The sequence below is a fragment of the Colletotrichum jinshuiense genome, chromosome 1, assembly GCF_051148585.1.
Source record: "Colletotrichum jinshuiense chromosome 1, complete sequence".
Lineage (NCBI taxonomy): Eukaryota > Fungi > Ascomycota > Sordariomycetes > Glomerellales > Glomerellaceae > Colletotrichum > Colletotrichum jinshuiense.
This window is the reverse complement of record NC_139302.1, coordinates 1,949,615-1,970,368: the sequence shown is the minus strand read 5'-3', so window position 1 is coordinate 1,970,368 and position 20,754 is coordinate 1,949,615. Positions and strand designations below refer to the sequence as shown.

At 56.6% G+C, this 20,754-nt stretch overlaps 3 protein-coding genes across 3 annotated transcripts; 1 reads left to right on the top strand and 2 right to left on the bottom strand.

The window, feature by feature from the left end:
- Window positions 1-1,509: 1,509 nt before the first annotated feature.
- Window positions 1,510-2,467, bottom strand: EsH8_I_000513 (uncharacterized protein; the record flags this gene model as incomplete). The annotated part of the gene is made up of 3 exons (XM_083267926.1): window positions 1,510-1,740; window positions 1,813-2,228; window positions 2,293-2,467. 3 exons carry the CDS (start codon window positions 2,465-2,467, stop codon window positions 1,510-1,512), a joined length of 822 nt encoding a protein of 273 aa, XP_083118364.1.
- Window positions 2,468-4,533: 2,066 nt separating this feature from the next.
- On the bottom strand, window positions 4,534-7,051 carry EsH8_I_000512 (M3 family metallopeptidase; the record flags this gene model as incomplete). The annotated part of the gene is made up of 5 exons (XM_083267925.1): window positions 4,534-4,738; window positions 4,867-5,064; window positions 5,170-5,473; window positions 5,559-5,682; window positions 5,744-7,051. The coding sequence occupies 5 exons, from the start codon at window positions 7,049-7,051 to the stop codon at window positions 4,534-4,536; spliced, it is 2,139 nt and encodes a 712-aa protein (XP_083118363.1).
- A 9,611-nt stretch (window positions 7,052-16,662) lies between these two features.
- On the top strand, window positions 16,663-18,089 carry EsH8_I_000511 (phosphatase PAP2 family protein; the record flags this gene model as incomplete). Its single annotated transcript, XM_083267924.1, has 2 exons — window positions 16,663-17,090; window positions 17,144-18,089. The coding sequence occupies 2 exons, from the start codon at window positions 16,663-16,665 to the stop codon at window positions 18,087-18,089; spliced, it is 1,374 nt and encodes a 457-aa protein (XP_083118362.1).
- Window positions 18,090-20,754: the final 2,665 nt, after the last annotated feature.

Below are 20,754 nucleotides of genomic sequence, written 5' to 3'. Positions count from 1 at the left end.
CGACCAGCGAATACCTGGTGTTGTATGTCTTTTTGCTCATGGGACTACCATCTACAAGCTCTCAGCAAACAAACTAGGCAGTCTGTCTATAATAATAAAACGATGCTTTAACCTATTGAATTGGTGAACTATCCGGCCTTTTCTTTAAGTTTCGTTTTTTTTTTGTGCTGCTCCTCTGCTGTCGCGCTCCTGCCAGTATTTTTCTCTGTCCCCAGAGTTTCCATACCCATCAGGTCCTTGGCAAGTCAGAGTAAGATTTCTGCATGAATCCCCCTTGATCTAGAATGGTGTGCCTGTAGGAAGAGGAGGGTACTAATCACCACAAGGATCTTCGACCGCCGCTAGTTTCAGCAAGGATGGTATCCTGCTAGATCTCAAGGGATCCAGTCGTTGATAGCCAACACAAAGTCTTTGAGTGTTACGTATGGCATCTCCTGGCCTTCACGTAGAGATGTGGCAGTGGCTTATAGAACATCAAAGGATGGGGCTTGCAAGAGCTGTAGTCGCCGTCGCAGATACAGTACTCATTGGTCTCTCTGTCTCTAACCCCAGGCTCAAACTAATGCACTTCGGACATCTAGCAGCATATACTACGAAGTTCGTCGAGATTTTCGACATCAACCGTCAAGCGAGAAACGAAAGGGAATAAAGCGGGCAGTGGTGCGATAGGATGGAAGTCTGTTGGCTGGTCGTTTTAGCCGAAAATAACGAACAGCTGTCACCTGGCAAAAGCTTCGGTTGAAGGCGCTGTGACATCCAAGACCGTGATGTTACGCAATGATCTGGGGACTGCCCGCTCCAGGAGCTCGGCTTCTGGGCACGAGTGCAGTTTTTCTAGATCTTCAGATCTTGGTGGTGTTACATCTTCAGCGACTTTAGACGGGCCGTAGATATGCCCTGCAAGAGGCAGCGTTTGGGCGGACATAGGAGATATCCTAGGTATAGCCAGGAATGGGGAAGTGTTGGTGTCTATTTGACTGCGCCGGGTGATGTAATCTAGGATTTGGAAGGGTTTGATGCGAGCAGAAGTGGTCCTGAATATCACATAGATTACGATTAGTGGTTGGGGTCAGTGATAACCAGCGAATACTTGGTAGTGTATGTGTTGGGTTGCCCAGCCAGAATACGGGCAGGCGGTCAGCAGCAGCTGGCAGCCGACCGCGCCAGAGTAACCCGGAGATTCCACCTCCAGGCTGCCAGCGGCGATAGCTTCAGTAATGCTGCTGCTGCCAACTTTTCTACATCCTTTCCTTCTAGAGACACAGAACCAGATTACAGGCTTTGAATTTACTACGTTTGATTTCCCACCCGTACGTATGGGTATCCCGTGATACCAACAGTATGTCTTTTTGCTCCCCTCTTGGTACACTATGTTCTGATTACATGCGGATATAATAAAAAGTTCTCGTTATTCAGTATTCCAATTATAAATCAGTCGTATGTAGTGCTTTCGGTACACCGTAAGGCGTAACAAGCCTTTCCCATTTAGTCAGACGTACAAGCAGACCCTCACTGTGGGAAGTACCTCAAAACACCGGGCTCATGTCTGTCTGTTCGGCCAAAGATCCAGTTTTCACTTCGCCGTTTCGAAAGCCTCTCGAACCAAGCGAGGTGAATATCAGGGGCTTCCAGCTTCATCCACCCGTTATAATTCTCTGAATCATTGACTCCTTGAAACCGGTTTACCGCCTGCGAATCTACCAGCCAAACATAAGCGCCCTCCCAGAGTTCTATGAGAGCCTGTGCATGTTAGAAACCTGTTTTTTATTAACCCCCACCCCTGGGGGAAAATCCTAAACTTGAAAAACTTACACGTCTTTCAGCCCGGGGTAACAGCTCTGCTGGAAGCACCTTATCAGGCAGTGCGACAAGTGAGCGGAGAGCCCCCTCATCAATGACAAGGAAGTCGCTGAGCCGGGGGTTCTGGTGAAAGTAAAAGTCGGTAGTGCCTGCGACTTTGAGGACCCAGGCCTCGAAGATCCCAACGAGGGACTTAATGCTATCCTGGCTGGCCTTTGAGAGATCGACGAGATGAAGTTCCTCTAGTTCACGGCCCTCAATGACTTCGCAGATGAAGCGGCGTCCAAGTTCCTCATTCACAGTACCGTCAGGGTTTTCTTTAATCAGGCGGCCTATGTGGATGAAGTATTGGGACACCCAGCGGTTTAGCTTGTCCATCGCTATCGGCCACAACGTATTCGACTCTTCTGAGTATGTTGTACGGAGTACTAAAAAGGTCAGGTACGTGCGGGAGGTTGAGCGTGCCGATGTTAAAGAATGAGAGGTTCTTACTAGTGTATCCCCATGACCCTAGAGCGTATGCAATGCCTTTCTCTTGTCCATACAGAGTGTATTCGTCGAGATACTCGAGATAGGCCATTGCATTACCATCCCGCTCATCGGCTTTGTGACCTCTCCATCTTGGTAAATGGCGGTAAACCAGGGGAAAGGTCTCCTGAATCGACATTTTGAAAGCGCCGGCGTTCGGTTGTGTTGACGAACGGGAGTGGAGGTGTTTGGCCAGTAGAGGGGAATTGAGTTGGTTGGCTTATTTATTAACAAACGACCCATGCACACACCCTTGCGGGGGTCTTACGGTGGCTGCGTCAACGTGGCTGGCTCATCGATGATGGCCGTCAAAAACCGAACAGACGGCGATTCTACCGTTCAAGACGGGCTGGGTCGGTGAAGACCAGCGAAGACCTGGTGTTGCATGGCTTCGCTGGGCTGGTGCCTAAACTTTTGTCTCCACTTTATTTCCCCTGCTACCTTTTCTATTTCCTTTCTAGTTTGGATTTCATCTGAAGGAAGATGACTCCATGCAGTGGGGTATAACCTCGTCGATTGGCATGAATGCTGGGTAAGTTACGACAAGCCTCATCGCAGTAGTAAGGGGTTCAGGTGAGCCAGGTGGACCATAAAGAGCCCCCATAGACACTATGTGCGACTCGCATCCTGAGTAATGATCAGTATCTTGATGACTATATAATGTGGTAGGAAACCAAATAATAAACATTTCTGGGCCTTGATTCAATGTTTCCTTCCGCAACTCCGGCTATTCTTTCTTAAAGGCAAGCCGCAATCTTTTCAAGTTCTGCCTCAAGGTAGAGCAAGGAAGTAATCCCGCATCTGTTCATAATTCGAGCTTCCGAGGCCTGTCACCCCACCCCAACCCTCAGTCGCTCGGAAGACCGGATCAATATCGTAGCCCTCGTTGGCACCTGTTGTGACATCGTTCAGAATAGAATAATTGGCATACAAAGCTGGGGCCGTTGCCCAAGCTGAGCCGCTCACCGTTGATCATGGCGACGACTGAAGCAAAAAGCGGTGTCGATCCAGAGCCCCGAAAGATGCAGCCAACAAATTAATTAGAAAAACGATTAGAGCTGAGCGGGCAGCGCTGTCCAATGGCTTGCAAGTTGCGGATAACTTTGTGGGCACCTTGTTAGTTGGGCTCATGGGACGGCGTGGTTGGCTGCAGTGCGGCAAGCAGAGACATACGGAATGACCGCCATACAAGACTTAACAATCATCAAATCCCACTATCAACAGCTAAGCCATACCAGCTGAACCTCAGGAGGCATTCTTGCAAGATACGGGCGGTAAACGTCATGGTATCAGCTGCATCCAGGCCAGGCGATTCAGACTGTACGACGCATCAAACGAGCGTGCTACAAGGGGGTGTCAGCTCGATGTTGTCTGCCTCGAGAGCCATGACTCTTAGTGTATAAAGACCGATTCTCTTTTCTATCCAGCAAGATAGACATTCACTTCCATTCCAACCCAACTATCCTACTGCATCATACCAAGAACCTTTTCTGCCGGAGTCATCCAAAATGCAATCACCTGGTCTTACAGCGGTCGTGCTTGCCTTCTTGGCTGCTTCCGCCACAGCGCTCCCAATCGAAGGTGGAGAGGCCTCTGAGCTGAGCAAACGTGGTGTAAGTCCCGATCTTCGTCATGCCCCAAACGCCATGCTCTGCGCCTGTTGATAGTACCCAGACTAACTCATATTACAGCCCGGCTATGTAAGCCAAGGTTCATTTGTGTAGCCTCTATACGCTCGGTTAACATCTATTAGGCTTATTGCGCTTTGGGCTGCACGACTCTTATTCCCGTCATGCCTGCTTTTACGGCATGCATGATTGCCTGTGCTGCCACCGCTCAAGACGGCATCGAAGTCGGAGCGCCTAAGCTGCTTGAAGATGGCACGGTTGTTTTCGAGAAGTGATCGGATTTATGCGCTGCTTGCACGGTGGGAGATGGGCGCGGCTGAGTTTACTGAGGCTGTTGTTGTTGCCGCCGGCCAAGTTGACAGACTATTTTGCCAGCTGCTTTATTTAATCGCACAATTTTACACTGTTGCTGCCAGAGGACTCATTAAGTGTCAAATATGTGTGTATAGTGCCAACCTTCGTTGCCCGCGCATGGGCTCATTACCAGGCAACACCACCAATATCACCGATTATAGCCCACAACCATATACTACGGAACCCCCCCCCCCCCCCTGGTCGATTTTGATAATACCACAGGTCACTTCTCGCCCTTCTCCAGCCCAAGACTCCTCAGTAGCGCGTCCGGACCGGGTTCTCGGCCAAGGTAGTCCGTCATCATTTCCATCTCGTTCTTGCTCCCGCCATACTCCAGAATCTCCCGCCGGTAGCGGTCCCACGCCTCCGGGCTGCGGGGGTCCTGGGCGAAGTACGTCTCGAAGAAGTCTTCCGCGAACGCGTGGGCGCTGAGGGAGCATGGGTAAGCATCTGTTCCAAGGAAAGTAGAGTTGGGTGAAGGTCTTCGACTTTTCTCGCATGTAGAAAGGGGGAGGGGAGGGTGAGAGGGGAGACAGCTGCTAAAGGAGGAACGTACTTCATATAGGCGTAGTACCCCGCATCATATAGATCAATGAGATGCGTAGAGTGAACATGCCCATAACCCCTTTTGTCCGGGTTGGGCTTCAGGGTCAGAGAGTCCTGAAGATCGTTGTAAAGCCCGACCTCGTCCAACTCCTTCAGCGCCTCCGTGGACTCTTGGTTGTTCACCGTCATGTCAAACGTCGCAAAGACGCTGCCCAGCGTCAGCCTCGTTCTTCCGCTCCAACCCGGACCGGACGGCGCCCGATTCTCCCGGCCGGCACGGAAACGGCCGGCAGAGGGGGAAGAAAAAACTCACAGCTGCCTCAGGAACCACAGCGCCCGGTTCAGCTCCCTGCTCGCGACCAGCTTCTCCACGAGCTCCTCGGGCATCTTCTCGGGCGGCGGCTCCTCCCCGCCCGGGTGGTCCTCCCTCCACTTGGCCATGTATGCCGGGTCGACCCGCGTATAGTGCCGGCCCATCTTGACCAGCTCCCGTGGCATCCAGCACCACTTCTCGAGCATCGTGCTGGGAGCCTCGCCAAAGTCGGGCGCCACACGCGTGCCGTGGAAGCGGGTGTGCTTGGTCCGGGAGACGAGGTCGTGGAGGCCGTGGCCGAGTTCTGTTTTTCGGTGGAATCTAATGAGCATCCAAACGGAGCGTGCTGACGAGGGAGATGAATCTCCGGAGGGCTGGGACGAGCTTACCGTGAAACAGGACAACGACCTCGCGATGCTTCAAGAGAGCGCACGACGCCGCCGTCGGCGGTTGGAAGGCGCACATGAGCACCGTGGCGGGGTACACTCTGGTCCCGTCCTCCTTCACGTATCCCTGCGACCTGGTCAGCCAACTTCGTTGTCACCATACCAATCCTTGAAAGAATTTCACGCACGCATTGCAGGTTGACGTTGCACGAAGTCCGATACTTGCCCTCCCGCCAGAGGACGTCGGCGTACAAATACCCCACAAACTCCCCCTTCCTCTCCCCCCGCCCCTCCCAGACGGCCCAGACCTCGACGTCGTCGGCCCAGACCCTGCCTTCCAGGTCCTCCTCCGGGACGGGCACGAACTCGAGGCCCAGGAACTCGGTGAACAGGCCCAGCATGGCGGACAGCGTGTGCCGGAGCGGGAAGTACTCGGACACCCGCTCGTGGTCGACGTCGGCCTCCTCCGCGAGGAGGCGGGCGTAATACTCAAAGTCCCAGGGCAGGATCTCGGCGGCCCCTTCCCCCCCCGCGGCGTCGTCGTCCCCGCCGAGCGACCGCAGGTGCCTCCGCTTCATCTCCCCGACCCTCGCCATCTCCTCCCTCCCGCGCGGGAGCAGGCCCTCCACGAGCCTCCCGAGGAATCCCTCGACCCACGCCGTCGAAGGCGCGACCCGCTTCGCGATCCTGAAGTCGGCGTGGCTCTTGTACCCCAGAAGCCTCGCGTTCTCGTCCCGCAGGACCAGCATCTCCTTGAACACCGGCACGTTCTCCGCGAACCGGTTGTCGAAGGCGACGTACATCCGCCGCCTCGTCTCGGGGCTGCGCGCGCGGCCCAGGACGGCGTCGAAGTTCGCCCTCTCCAGCGGCACGAACCTCTTGCCCCGCTCCCCCGCCGGGTCGCCGTCCCCGCCGACCCTCCACCTCCCCACCTCGTGCGCCGGGACGCCCTCCAGCTCGTCCTCGGCGAACCAGACGCCCCCGCCGCCCCGGTTCAGATTGCCCCTGAACTCCTGCTTCAGCTCCTCGATCCGCTCCCTCCGCGCGAGGTACGCCCGGATCCCCTCGTCGCCGAGCACCCCGTGCCCGGCGAGCCGGTAGTCCAGCCACAGGTCCTCCACGATCCGCCGCTCCTCGAACCCCAGCTCCTCGCCCCCGTCCCGCACGGCCCGCACCAGCTCGTACACGCCCTTCATCCGCAGCCTCTCCGCCGTCGACGCCGACCACGCCCGCTGCCCCGCCTCGACGGCCTCCCGCGTCGCCCGGTCCGGCCCGCAGAAGCGCAGCAGCCCGAACGCCCCCGTCTCGCCCTGCGTGCGGTCGTCGGCCGCCAGGAGCGGGGCGACGACGTTGGAGAAGCGGGCGTCCGCGGGCGCGACCGTCTCCGCGGCGGCCTCGCGCGGCGAGCGCTGCTCCGCGAAGATGCGCTCGAGCAGCGGCGCGATCTCGTCGGCGGCGAGGACCGGGAGGAGGGGCTGCGGCGGGATGCGGGGCATGTCGTTGTGCTATTTCGAGTGCGAGTGTTGGATTGGGGGAGGCGTGGTTGTCAATGACTTCACTCAGTGGGCTGACGAGGACGAATTTGATTTAATTGATGGGAGGCGCTGGGTTCTTGATTGATTTGGCGATACAGCTCATTGCATGATCTTTTACTCCCTCCATGAGAAACATCACCTCATCCAGCACCAAGGCCAATCTTTAACCCCTTCGGGCAGGTCACTTCCCTCCTCTCCCCTCTCCTCGGCCATCGCACGCAGATAGATCTTCGCCACGTGCTTCATCTTGCCGTACGTGACATTCACCCCTGAAGCTAACGGCAAAACTGTCAGCCGGGTGAGAGAAACAAAAATAAATAAAAAGCCTCATCACGCGTCCCAAACGCCAAGTTCCGTTGGTAGCTATCTTGCAATTGGCGGTGCGTGATAGGTCCGTCCAGGCCCGCGCCGCAATCCTGCCTGCCTGTGCCGCCAATCCCTCCCGGGCCCCACCCGCCGACATGCCCCGCTCGGGCCGGCAGGATCGACCTGTCCCCCCTCCCCATCACGACGGCGCCGGTGATTGGCGGCCGGCCTCGGTCACGCGCGCCCGTCCTGCAGCAAGCGCTGCCGGGATACCAAAGCCCTATCTCCAAACCCCTTTCCTCTTTCCCTCCCTCTCTACTTCCCTCTTTCTCATTCCCCTTCCCCTAACGTGTCAACTCTCGCATGCCCCCCTTCCTCCGGGGGGCCCTTCTCGCAAATTCCACTCGGGCCATGGTTCTTTGGCGGGGCAGCATCTTGGGCATCTCACGAACCTGCTACATGGAGCACTGTCGCGATGAAGCGAAGTTCATGCACGTCAACGTTTCCCGCCCCTCGCCCCACGGTCGAAGAAGTCCAAGCGAGAAACAGGAAAATAAAACGAAAAGGGCCGTGTCGCCTCTCCCCCACACCACCATCGCTACTTCCGACTCAAACGAGACTTGATCGAGGCGTCTCCGCCAGTGGACTGTGCGCCGAACAATCATGGGACGAAGGCGAGCTTGCTGCCATAGCGGCAGACCTGAGAACGGCGACCTGCCAGGGATGGGCAATGCCTCCCCGCCTCTTCCAGTTTCGGTGACTTCCCAGTCTCGGCGACTTCCGAGTCTCGTCGTTCCTGATCGATTCCGAAGTCGAGAACGCCTCGCTGCTAGGAGACCCAAACGGTTGTATCATCGCCAAACCAGCCCAAGTGAGAGCTTGATGATGTTCGAATGTAGCCTGTACGCCCATTGTTGCAGCTAGATTGAAACCTAAAGACTAAAGAAGCCCGTTAACACCAATTCGTGCACAGACAAACCATCCGTCGCCCGCGGACGACGAGACCAGCTCCCGCTGCCTCTCACGGCGAATCCCGTCGTGAGGGACAGTTCCCGACGAAAACCATAGTCGCGGGTATCGAAATGCCTGCGTGGAGAGCTCAGCTTCTGCATATCTCTTGAGGAAACATCACAAGTTGAACCATAACCGTAATCTCTCACGCCATCCGCTCGATGGCCAGAGCTTCGAGCGCAAACCAAGGCCTGGATTCCTTCCGCCTTCACCGGATCTTCCCCGTAACTCGACGGCTGTGCTCCGTGATGTGCGCACACAGCCCCGACCCCCAGTATTGGCGCCAAGTAGCCAAGGAACCCAGTCGATCAACAGGTTTATGCTTTTTTTTGACACGAGTCTGCTCTCCAAAACTCCGCCAACATATATGCGGGACAACTTTAAAGCAAGGCCTGTATTTTGCGTTTTGTTGGATGAAGCTTGGGGCTTGGCAGTGGCCGTGCCTCTTTCCCATCGAGGTGTTGGTGGAAGAGCCGCAATGGCGAACGTGATTTCCATCATGCCAAGGTCAAAACCCCCTCAGCCATGAAAGCCTCCCACCCACCCACCACCCATCATCAGACTCCAGGAATAAACGCGGAAAGTCTCGCCGAGTGCGGGCGGAAAAGGCAGAGTTTGAGAGAAACAAGGAGAAAACGGTAGCGTGCCTGCGATCTGAACTACAGATGCGCAAAGTGTATCCCCTAGTTGGGACAAGAGGCGGCCTGGTTAGGGGGGATGAGAGGAAAAAGAAGATTAAACGTCCCGCGCCAACGAGCATGCGATAATGCGGCCCGACCTGGAAGCTCAGACAGCACCAACGGCAGGAACGTTATGCGCGCCGGCCAGATCTCCCCGGCTTCCCCAAGGCGTTTCCAATTGTATTTTACCTTTTTTCCCCGGGTAGTGATCGACAGTGTTCGGCTTAGGTCGAGCCACACTGAGGCGGCGAGCCGACCGGATGCTCCCGTTCGGAGGGCGAATTTGAAACACTTGTCCCTTGTTTTCGAACGAGTCCCAGCACAGAGAGCGCTTCCGTTTCCTTCTTAGTCGCCAAGCCTGGTGAAGATGCCGTTCTTTGCCATCCGCAGGACTTGGTCACGCCCGCGGTCATCATCCGAAAGGGGACGTCTTGTGGCCGGCCACGAAGAAAGGACGTTCGGTGGGCGGCTGCGGCTCAACTTCCGCCCTACTCGACCGCCTCGCGGCAATCCTGCTAATGTCCGAATGCCGGGTCGGCCCCGGGAGGAAGATAGGAGCTGGGGGAACGGGGCGACAGGGTCGGAAATAAGGGGGCCGCAAAACCTCGGACGAAAGCCAACTGTCTGCTGCTAGCCATTGGACCGTGACCGCGAACGGGGCTGACCCCTTTCACGCGGTGAACCATCCTGCCCCGAATTTTGACGGTTCGCTCCTCGAGTGTGACATGCACATGCTAGTCCGGCGAGGCACACGACCAATCCCCCATGGGCGGGGAGGATTGTCGCAGTTTCATGCGCATAGAAACCAATGAAGGGTTGCTGGGAAGTGACATTCCCCCTCCGAGGTTCTGGCAACAGGAGCCACGTCGCGGTTCTGGCGTCCATGCCGTTGACAGAAGCGGTATTGGTGGGGGCCAATGAGGACGGCAAGGTCAAGCAAGGTTTGCGTTGAGGCATGTCAGATTTCAAGAGCGGCACCTCACATGGTTGGCCGGTTGAGCGCTTGTGGAGGGAACGTGCGAGACGCATGGATGATGTGAGACAACAGCAGTGAACAGTCAGTAGCTGCAGCGTCCGTATCGGAATAAGAAAGTTTGGTGGTGGAATGGTCGCTAGACCAAAGATGGGGGGGGGGTTGTGAGTTCTAAGCTTATTCCCACCGACTGCTCAAGTGATGGGTGACCTCGTGAATCTCGCCCAAGGCCAATCAATGCAGTTGTAGCGGCTGCCACGGTGCGGTATCACGGCGAGCTGGCGGGTCTTGGCACCCGGATCGCTCGGAGGTTGTGCGCGTTGGCGGCTCTCAGCGCCCTCCTTTTGCTGATCACAGGCAGGGCCTTGCCTAGGCATGTCCCGGACTGGGAGGGCTCCAGTCTTTTGCTTCCTCTTCTTTTTTGGCGGAACCGAGTGCCCGTTAAAAAATGGGAAGGATTCTGGGAGCTCATTTCGGGGAGCGTCGTCAACCAGTCCCCGCTGAAAGTTTCCGAGGTGGGAATGGGGCGGGAGGAGGAGTGGAAAAGGTCCGCCGGGCAATGTCAGGGTCGTTCCATCAAATCTTAGTTTTGCAGGCTCACAATCTCGATTGCTGCCGAGAGTGCGTCTGGGCAGCGGGCGGTGGGCTCCAGAAGGTCCCATTCCAGCAAGGGGTTGTTTTCTCTTGCACGCCGGCTCTTTTTGATTACCTACCTGCCTGCCTGCTTGCTTGCTTGCCTTCCTGGTTGTCAGCACCTTGGCTCAGATCAGCGGGGGCCAAGGCAACGCACGCGCACCAGACGCACGACACACACACACACACACACACACACTGGTCGAGAGGTGGTAGTGATGGCCCGCTGCAAACACTTCCCCCCACCCCTGTCGACCGACCTGTGGTATTTGTGGTTTACGCGAGTACGCGGGAACGTGACTGGCTGCCGTATTTGGTGGTTTGATGGTGGTGCAGCAACAACGGCGTCGAAATGCCAAGGCCGCCAAGTGCGCTGGAGCCTCACGGTGACGATAAGTGCTACCCCGTTGGCCTCCTCCGCTCGTCAGCTGGACCGGCACAGACGATGCGCTGTTAGTGGTTCAAGCGGTGAAACATGGTAGCACGGTGAGATGGTGACAGCCAGGACCTGCAGGCTGGGTGAGATAGGGCCCAACTCGTGAACCCTTGGGGCAAAACGGTTGAAAATAATCATGCCGACAACACCGAGGAGCTTGCAGGCCGCAGACGGTGAGGCGGCTGTCGCGACTAAAAAAGTCCGGCGCAGGAGCATGTGGTTGTAGCCATTGGCTTTCTTTTTTCATTCGTGTATTAATCATCACGGACATGATGACGGTTTGCAGTCCAAGGGGGAGGGGACTCTGGCGGGCGGCCGTCGCGAAGGCGGACTTTTGAAATTGGCATCTTTGATTACCACAAATGAAATGCCATGGTCACCGCATGTTGTCCAACTGCCGCCGTTTGCTTGATGGGTGATCCATGATGCTGACTTTTCGAGGTTTGATGTACGGCAGGGAGGCGACAGGCAGAGTCTCAGTGTTGGCGCTGTGTGAGTGGCCGCTACCAGCGGACTAGGGCGCACACGGCGATAGGCGTCGAGAGGCGATCCCTGGACCGTGTGGCGTTCTGTGAGCCATCATCCTGGCCAAGACAGGGCGCTGGGTGCGGTAGGGCGTCGGCCTCGGGATCATGAATGTTCGCGAAGCTCTCAGTCGGGGGCCCTGCTCACAAATCACGGCGCCGTAGCGTGCACACCCCGTCCAATCCCGCCGGCCGTCTGGCTTGCTGTGTAAGCAGGCAATCAATCAATCAATCAATCAATCGACCAAACTCCGCAAAATTATACGCCGCACACATGACTGAGGCTGTAGCCATCACAACCGCATCCCACATGCTTATCTCGTTTTCTCCGCGCGCCGAGTCGGGGCTAGTGGCCACCAGTTGAGCTTGAGTGATTGATTTGCATCTTTCTTGGAGAAGATGCTTTACTAATCAAACCGGGTTCGCTTTCGGTGTGTTCCGCGTATACGAATAAGCGAAGGACCACATCGATTGGCAGAAGCGCATGCTGGTGGGGAGATGTCCTTTTGAAGCAGGGGTGGTTGTTGACGCGGGATGAGCAGGCAGTGATGCCAGAAGAGGTGTAGGTATATGGGATCACGAGAGTGAGGGTTCTGAGTGCACGCAACGAAATCTGCTTCGGGCGAGGTGTGGAATGGGGGGGTGTCACTTGAGCGGGGGGGCTATTAGGTGGGCGTCTGGTCTGGCCTCAGATACTTTCCGCCGTAGCGTAGCAGCAAAGATCGACCTCAGGCGCGAAGCGTTTCGCTATAGCTAAAGTGAGGAAACCCTCTTTGGCTGCAGGGCAATGCGCCTGCCCTCCAATTGCCATAACTGGCAATCCGGCCGTGTTTTGTCCGCGTACAGAGCGTAGGACAGAGCATATCGGCCGGTAGGGAGCGAACGAGGTGTCGCAAACCGTTGAGCGCGTTTGTACAGGCCGGGGTTGGGGTGTTACACGCGTATCTGCATCTCGCCTGCAAAAGACACGCACACAAAAGCGAGATTATCGGTGGCGGGAGACTGGACGGCAAACGGAGGTACGTTCTTGGCCGACGCCGATATTCCTGGGCGGACAGCGGTGTCCTTCAGCTGGGCGGAGAGCGGTCGAGCGGGAAACAATTGGAGCCCGGGATTAAGCGAGAGAGGAAAGGAAGAAAAAGAAGAAAAAAAGGACTTCCTCCTAACTCCGCAGAGGACCAGGACCCAGAAAAACGGCAGAAAATTTTGGCTGGCAGAAAATTTATGACGACAAGTGGGGATCTAAACAAGAGCTGTGGGTGGTGGGAGGAAGGGAATCGCAGCTATCGAGGTGCACTAGGAGGTTTGGGTCCAGGAACATCGTCCGCCAAGTGGGGCCCCGAGCGAGAGGACGAAGATGAAGTCAACTGCTGCTCTCACTGCTACGTTGAAAAGCGGGGGCCACAAAAGGCTCGTCCGAGGCGGGCGGAGGTACCGGTACTTGTGACCCCGAAAGATCCGAGTACTGGGAGAACCTGACCAACCTCACCTCTCTGGCTCTTTCCCATCTGGCAGCTGCACCCAAGACCTTCCCCCCCACAAAGGTCCAGGGCAGGGCACCTGCTCCTCCCTTTCGCTTTTGCTCGGATTCGCTGACCTTCCCCCTGGCAAGCCCAACACGCCGACTCTTCTGGGCGCTAACAAGCGAAGAGTCGTCGTCACCTTGACCTCAAACCCCAATCATTTTTCCAGAGGCCTGTTGGCTCCCTCTGGGTCCCTGGCAGGGTCTGTGGCTGGTGTGTGCCATTCTGGCGGTAAAGGGAGGCGAACAATGGGCGCTTGTTGGCAAACTCGTGCCAGATGTACGAATGAATAGCCATCGCCATCCAGAGGTGAAACTTGAGACGGCCCTCCATCGCGCTTACTGAGCCATCAAGGGTGATGCCGCCTTCCCAGAGCCTCGATGATGCCGGCACGTCGCGTGAAAGGGGTCAAACGTAATTTTTTTCTTTCTTTTTTTTCTTTCCCCTACCATGATATATGTCCTTTCCCCTTTCTGCGCTGTAGCAACGGGCGGGACGGAGCTAAGGGGTGCTTGCACACTCCCAACCCACTTTGAACCGCTGTGCCGGCGGCGGAGGGGGGAGATGCGATGGATCAGATAAATGCGGCCGGCAGTGGAAGGAAAGCGCCAGTTAGGTTTTTCTAGGCCGGGAGCCATTGCAAGCCACTGACTGTAAGCCCCGGTTTTGACAGCGACGGTGACCAACACGTCTGGTCAGGCCACACCGACCGAGGGGCAAAGCGGCCTACCCGACGTCTTCTTCCCTTCCATGACTCCACGATGGCGCCGCCGTGTCGGCCCAATGACTCTGGCGCCACTCGATCGATTTGTTCGTGTGCGGCCGCGCCAGGCACGCAGGCAAAACCGATGGGCCCCCGAAACCGAGATTTACACCCACATGCAATTCCCGCGCGGTGGTTTACCGACACCGGCAGATGGCCTGTTTCCAGGGTATCCGGTTTCTCGGTCGCTGCTCGCTACCGCAGCCACCTCCCGCTGTGACGCGCAGGCCAGGCCTCGGGGAGACGACGTGAAGATATGACGATAATCTCATAATCGGGTGACGAGCAGCATCACCCTGTTTCACCGATATGGTTTTATTTCCAGGGGGTGCGTCAGTGTGATTTTTTTTTTTGCGCCGTCGTTCAAACTGCAACCGGTTGCGACACATCGTGCTGGGGGAGCTCAAACAAGAGTGATGGGACGGGGGGGGCCTGGGATACCTCGGCACCAGCCCTGTCCTATCGACCGGCCATCCATCGCCAGCACACGCGACACGACACACGTCCGCTACTACATTACAGACAGCCGTCTCCGTGACTGGTCGGATGCTGGGCAATTTAGGTGTGGTGCAAAGTCCGATGACCGACCTGACGGGGGTCGGGGATGGACTCGGCGGGTTTGGGTGTGAGGGAGATGAGTCCGCCCGCCCGCGGTTGAATGAATGGACGAACCCGTTTGCGAAATTTGCTAGATGGTTGCACACAACAAACAAACAGAAAAAATGAACAAAGCTTTTGGGGCTAAGAAACCATCTACGGCTTATAGGTCGACCACGGCAATCCACCGCGGAGAGGTTCCGTAGCCACAAGAGCACAGAAGGTCGTGTTCGCCCTGTATACTTACTCCACGCGAGAATGCGCCGGCGAGGACCGAAAGGAAGGGGTACGAAACCGAATATCGAAATGGAAAAAAATAAAAAAGAGAATTACAATAAAATAAAAATTGGATCGCAACTCGGTCCGGGCGTCGCCAGAATTTGCTGAACACACCCAGTCACGCCAGTCAATAGGTAGGTACTGGGCGAGCCAGGGCGGGCTTCCTGCATGCTAGCGTCATCACGTAAGGCGGCGCACGCCAGACCACCTTTGCCTTGCCTTAGCCTAGCGGCCACAGGGTACGTTCCTCTCGATCACTGCAGGGAGAGATGCATTGGGATCCCTGTCTCTTGTTTCTTCCCAAGATAAGCCCGTGCGCCGTCGTCGACCACGGCTGACCAAGGAGAGGACGAGAGGGCTTGGGAATGCACGCAGTACCTTACCCTCCCCGCTTTATTCGGGAAAGTACCTGTACCCGAGCCGCAGCATCCGAGCGTCTATGCCTTTCGCTCCCTCTGCTCTGCTCTGGCGTGCGTGCGTGCGTGCGACTTTGCTCCCGCCCCCAAAGGGTCAACCACCTCGCCCAAAGTACTGTACCACCAGCCATCAGTCTGTCAGCCATCACGGAAGGGCGAGACAAACAACGCCAGCCCCCCGGAAAGATCGACGTGAGACCCAGAGAGACGGCGTCGAGCTTGCCAGCTTTCAGCGACAAACGATGACGGCTGGATCGGAAGTAGGTAGGACGGTGGGAGGAGGACAGCTCGGCTTCCGTCCAGCGTCGTCCAGAAAGACACGCATGCACTAATTACTGCAAGAGGAGGACGGGGAGACGAGGAGCAGAGCAGAGCAGAGCAGACAGAGTAGGTAGAGAGCCCTGCGGCCGGGTACGTATTGGGAGCGCCAAGAATGGCTTGCTAAGGGACCCCAGGGTCCCCCCCGAATGAATCAACACAGCATCATAGCTCCATTTCCATTCAATTCGGACATCCAGCATCCCACGCTCCGTAACGGACCACTTACCGCCCGACCCCCTACTCTTGGTCAGCTGTTGTAGGTAGGGACGGGAAGGCCTCGACGAAAAAAGAGAGGGTGGGTGTGGTTTGTCAGGATCTGCGTACCCTGTACCTCCACCAGAGGCAGCAGAGGTACTTGCGAAAAAGAACGGAGCACACCTCTCGCCGCACCCAAAATCTTCTCGGCCTCTGACAAGCACCCCGGTCCCCGCCGCTTCCGCTGGCCGGCTTGGTCTGTCTTGGTACCTTTCTGCTGCCTCGTCGACGTCTTGGGTACCTCTGGGCTCAAGCCCGGCCTCGGTGACCTGGACCTTGTCTTGGCCAGTCTCCATTCTCCTCTACCCGTTCTCTGCCTTACCTTAACCTACTTCGCCTTACCCTGCCGCTTTGTCCGTCCGTTCCGCTTGCTCACTCATGGTACATATCAATTCAGTCATCCACACTTTCCGCAACTTTGTCGCTTGTCTCAATTCCCTTTTGACCTCATCCTCCCCTCCCCCTCTCGACTCTCTTAACTCCTCCAGCTTCCTTCGCCGTCCGTTGCCACCGCGCCCATCCCCTCCCTCCCCCTCCAACGGCGACTACTTACTAAGACGAGCTAGAGGAATAGGAGCTTTGGGATTCCAACAGGTCGTTCCTGGGACATGACGTAGCGGGGTCAACAAGAGAGACAGATTCAAGACACGCAAAGAGAGAGAAAGAAAAAAAAAGAGAGAGGCCTCTACTGGATGTTTTGGTTTTAGTCAGACACGGACAGACGCACCCCGGGAGACCACACCCTACGCCCTTCCGGTCCTCTCTACCGTCACCTATTACTTCTTCCTGCCTTACCCCTCGGATTGCCCCGCGACACCTCAGTTTTGCTTTCCCCCGAGGGCCTCAACCACCACCATGCGGGACTTCACCAGCTTCCTCCAGGGCAAGCCCCAGCTCCCGTCCCTCTGGACCGGCAGCATCAACTTCGCCAAATTGAACCCCATCCCGCACCGGTACCGCCCCAGCCGGGCAAAGAGAAGCCAGAAGAAGCGCGTCTCCGGCATCTCCACCGGCGCCGAAGATGTCACCTCGATGCAGAGGTCTCTCAACCCCATGGACACAATACGGAAACTGCGAAGCCACAAGTGGAGACTCCTCGACCTGCAGTATATCATCCTCGTCGGCCTGATCGTTTTCTCGCTCTGCATCACACCCTCGGCACCTCTCATCAAGACCCTCGCCGTCTCGGGCGGTCTGCTGCTCCTCACCATCCCCCTCACCAGCCAGTTCGTCTTCCCGGGATTGAGCATATGGGCATACCTCATCTATTTCTTTTGTAGCCGGTAAGTCGCACGATGCGGAGGTGTCGCGGACCAGGAACTGACCAGACGTGAAGCTTTATTGATGCGAAATACCGTCCCCACATCTGGGTTCGCGTCCTGCCCGCCCTCGAGAACGTCCTCTACGGCGCCAACCTCTCCAACGTCTTGTCCGCCCACACGCACCCGGTCCTCGACATCCTCGCCTGGCTCCCCTACGGTATCGGCCACTTTGGCGCGCCCTTCGTCTGCGCCATCTTCCTGTACTTCTTCGCCGCCCCCAAGACCGTCCCCGTCTTCGCCAAGTGCTTCGGATGGCTGAACGTCCTCGGCGTCACGATCCAGCTCGTCTTCCCCTGCACTCCCCCCTGGTACGAGAAGGAACACGGCCTTGCCCCGGCCGCCTACGGCATGCAAGGATCCCCCGCCGGCCTGGCCCGGATCGACGCCATCCTCGGCATCGACATGTACACGACGAGCTTCACCACCGCGCCCGTGCCCTTTGGCGCCTTCCCCTCCCTCCACGCCGGAGACGCCGTCATCGAGGCGCTGTTCCTGAGCTTCTGCTTCCCCCGCTTCCGCCCTCTGTTCGTCATGTACGTTGGATGGATCTGGTGGGCGACCATGTACCTCAACCACCACTACGCGGTCGACCTGGTTGGCGGCTCGCTCCTGTCCGCCGGCATCTTCTACTACGCCAAGGCGCGGTACATCCCGCAACAGCAGGCCGACAAGAAGAACCGCTGGGAGTACGACTACGTCGAGATTGGCGAGCAGACCAAGATCTTCGACGAGGAGTACGGCCGGATGTACAACATGGGATACTTCCAGCGACGAAACAGCTCCGACAGCGACGAATGGGCCGTCGGCAGCAGCTCGAGCTACAGCGCATCGAGCCGAAGCAGTGGATGCCTGAGCCCCGCCCTCTCCGAGGAGTCCGGCCGCAGCATCTTCAGCATCGAGATCAAGCCCGATCAGGACCGGCACGAAGTCCCCCAGCTCACCGAAGTGATCGTCCGGTAGATTGGTGCCCAGCCCGCGCCGCACGCGCACAACCAATCCGGACCGACGTTTGAAAGCAAGGTTCGCTATGAGCTGGAAGGGCCATAATGCCGGCACAGCCCCGCAGTGCGCACTCGGAGCCCTTTAATCGACCTTTGGACGGCGCGAAAAAACACAACCCCTCTTACCAATAACTTTTTTTATTCGATTCTCATCAGTACTATTTTGACACGAAACGGATACCATTTTGGATTTCCTATACCATCTGCATCAGCACAGCAACGGCGCAATCGTGGTATTTTGCAAACGACAGAACCAGCCGGAGACGAAAAGATCTCGACAGGCTTTGGAGTAACGGCCTCATGGATGACCAGCAGCAGAAAGACCCACGGAGTCGCAGGGTGGGGTTTGGGAGGGCGCGGTACACGGAATTGGGGAAACGGAGACATAGACCCCGGTATATTTTAATGTGTTCAATGTCGAGATCTCTGCGCTTGCTCCCCGCCCCGGCCTAGTGCCGGGGGCGGAGAGCACCAGATTGATCTTCTCTGGCGTCCGGCCACGAGGAAGGCGGACCCGATGTAATGCGGAGGGCGGGAGAGAGAGAGAGAGTATACCACGAGTAGAGGTAGAGCAGTCGCTACTGGAGTAGTTGATGACGCGAAGAATGAAATACGAGAAGATTTTCTCCAAAGCAAAACCTGCCCCGTCATCGTCGTCGTCGTCGTCGTCGAGCTTCGTGACATGTGCGCGTGTGCTAGTAGTTGTTAGTGCATTCGAGGTGCTGCCGAGCTGCCGGATGTGCGTCATCTGCGCGCGCGACTCGACTTTAGATGCCGTCGATCCCGTCCAGCCCTCCAAGACGATCCTAGCCGCGCGGAGAGGCGAGTGGGCTGGCAAGACTAGCAGAGCCCGCGCCCACCCCTTAGCACAAGACCCGGCCGATCGGGAAAGGGTGGGGAACACCATGTGGCTCGTCCTCCCTCTCTCCTCCCCCTTCCCCCCCCCGCCGTGCCGATTCCGAGCCGGCATTTGTGGCGGGGTGGTAAGGGCAGGGCGTTTGATCCACTCCCGCGCCGACAAGGATTTTCTTGGCAAGGGTTCGGGGGGCCGGGAGGGGCCGGACTGGGGGGGGTTCATTTGGTGGTAGGTCCCGTGGGGCGGGCGGGTTTCCGGTTTTTTTTTTTTTAAAATGTGGCTAATTTCCCGACGTCACGGTGCTGGGATTTTTTTGGCTTTTCAACTTCTTTTCTTCTGAAGGCGGGGTTGCAGGATGGGATAGGGGGAAGGGGAAAATGAGGGAATGGTACTGTTTTCTCTTCGGCAAAAGAACAAAAAAAAGAGAGGGAAGAGGAGAGAAGAGAGAACGGAAGGGCGCGGGGGTGCGCGAGATTGATTTAGGGGGTATATATGTGCCGGTATGCTGAGGGGGGTGGTGGTAAGAATTGACACCAGTCTATCCTTCTTTCTTTCTGTTTGGATTCATGTCAAGTCGCGATGCGGCCTTCCCGCGTCAACCACATCGACTGCGCTGGAAATTATGTGTACAGGATGCCCCCGGGTTGAGAGTTGGGCCATCATTGGCTTTACCCCCAACCCAGGCCGGTGGGATGGATGGGATTTTGGATGCTTGTACACTGTCAGCGCGGGGACTCGACTTGTCTGTCATCTACCCGCTCTCCCTCCCTTCCCTCAACGTCGGTTTCCTGTTCACGACGATGCTGCAACAAGGGGCAACGATACATACCCACATGAGTTGGCTCTTATTTTTGTATTAGCATGCCGGTAGTATTTCGGTGTGCATTTTGTTGTATCCGCCATCGAGAAGCACCTTGTCACGCCTCTCGCATCGTCACCACCCCCAGAGCGTCTTCCACCATATCTCCCGCTCGCCCGCTGAGAATAGAGAAGATATAGACATCTGGCTCATGATCAAAACCCCCTGTACCCCGGTCATCACGTCTTCACTGCGTTTTAAACTCGCCCAAAGGGCTTCGAACCGTCCAAACAGCTTGCATCCTTTGGTCTCCTCGACCAATTACCGGGTAGAAATTCTTCCTACAAATAGAGTGAGGACAGGACTTCGACCTTCACTGCATTTTTAACCCACCCAAAGGTGTTCAAACTGCGCCACACCACAAGACACCCCCCACCCCCTATCACGCCTCTTGCCTGCATCTTGTATATCGTTCTGATTGACTATTGCGCGCTCTATTTTACTGTTTGCTCTATTGTTTGCCTCGCTTTCGTTTCACTGTCCGTCCGCGCTCTTCTACGACTTACGCCGTGCTACTTCGAATAGTCCCCCCCCCTGTTAGAACCAAAACGGCTGCTAGGAGAAGAGTGCCATGTTCTCTAGATCACGGCGAGTACCGTTCTTTCTCGAAATACGAGCAGGGCCTCTACCTGCGAAGCCAAAATGCGCCGCACCAGAGACAAGAAGACCATGCCAATCCCCAGATTCTAGGCGCCTTCTGATACAGCTTCTGTATGGTAGAGACGTCTCTCGGCAAGCCCTTTGTACAAAGGTATTCAACCATCCAAGCAATCTTCTGGCTAACACTTTTCTGGTTCAAGTGGTAAGATATAGTCCTAGCAGAAAACGCAAACGTCCATGTCAGTATCGCAGGTACAGTGTCCTCATCAAGGTGTTAAGCTTCAAAGCCTTCCATTTCTCAAAGGTGGC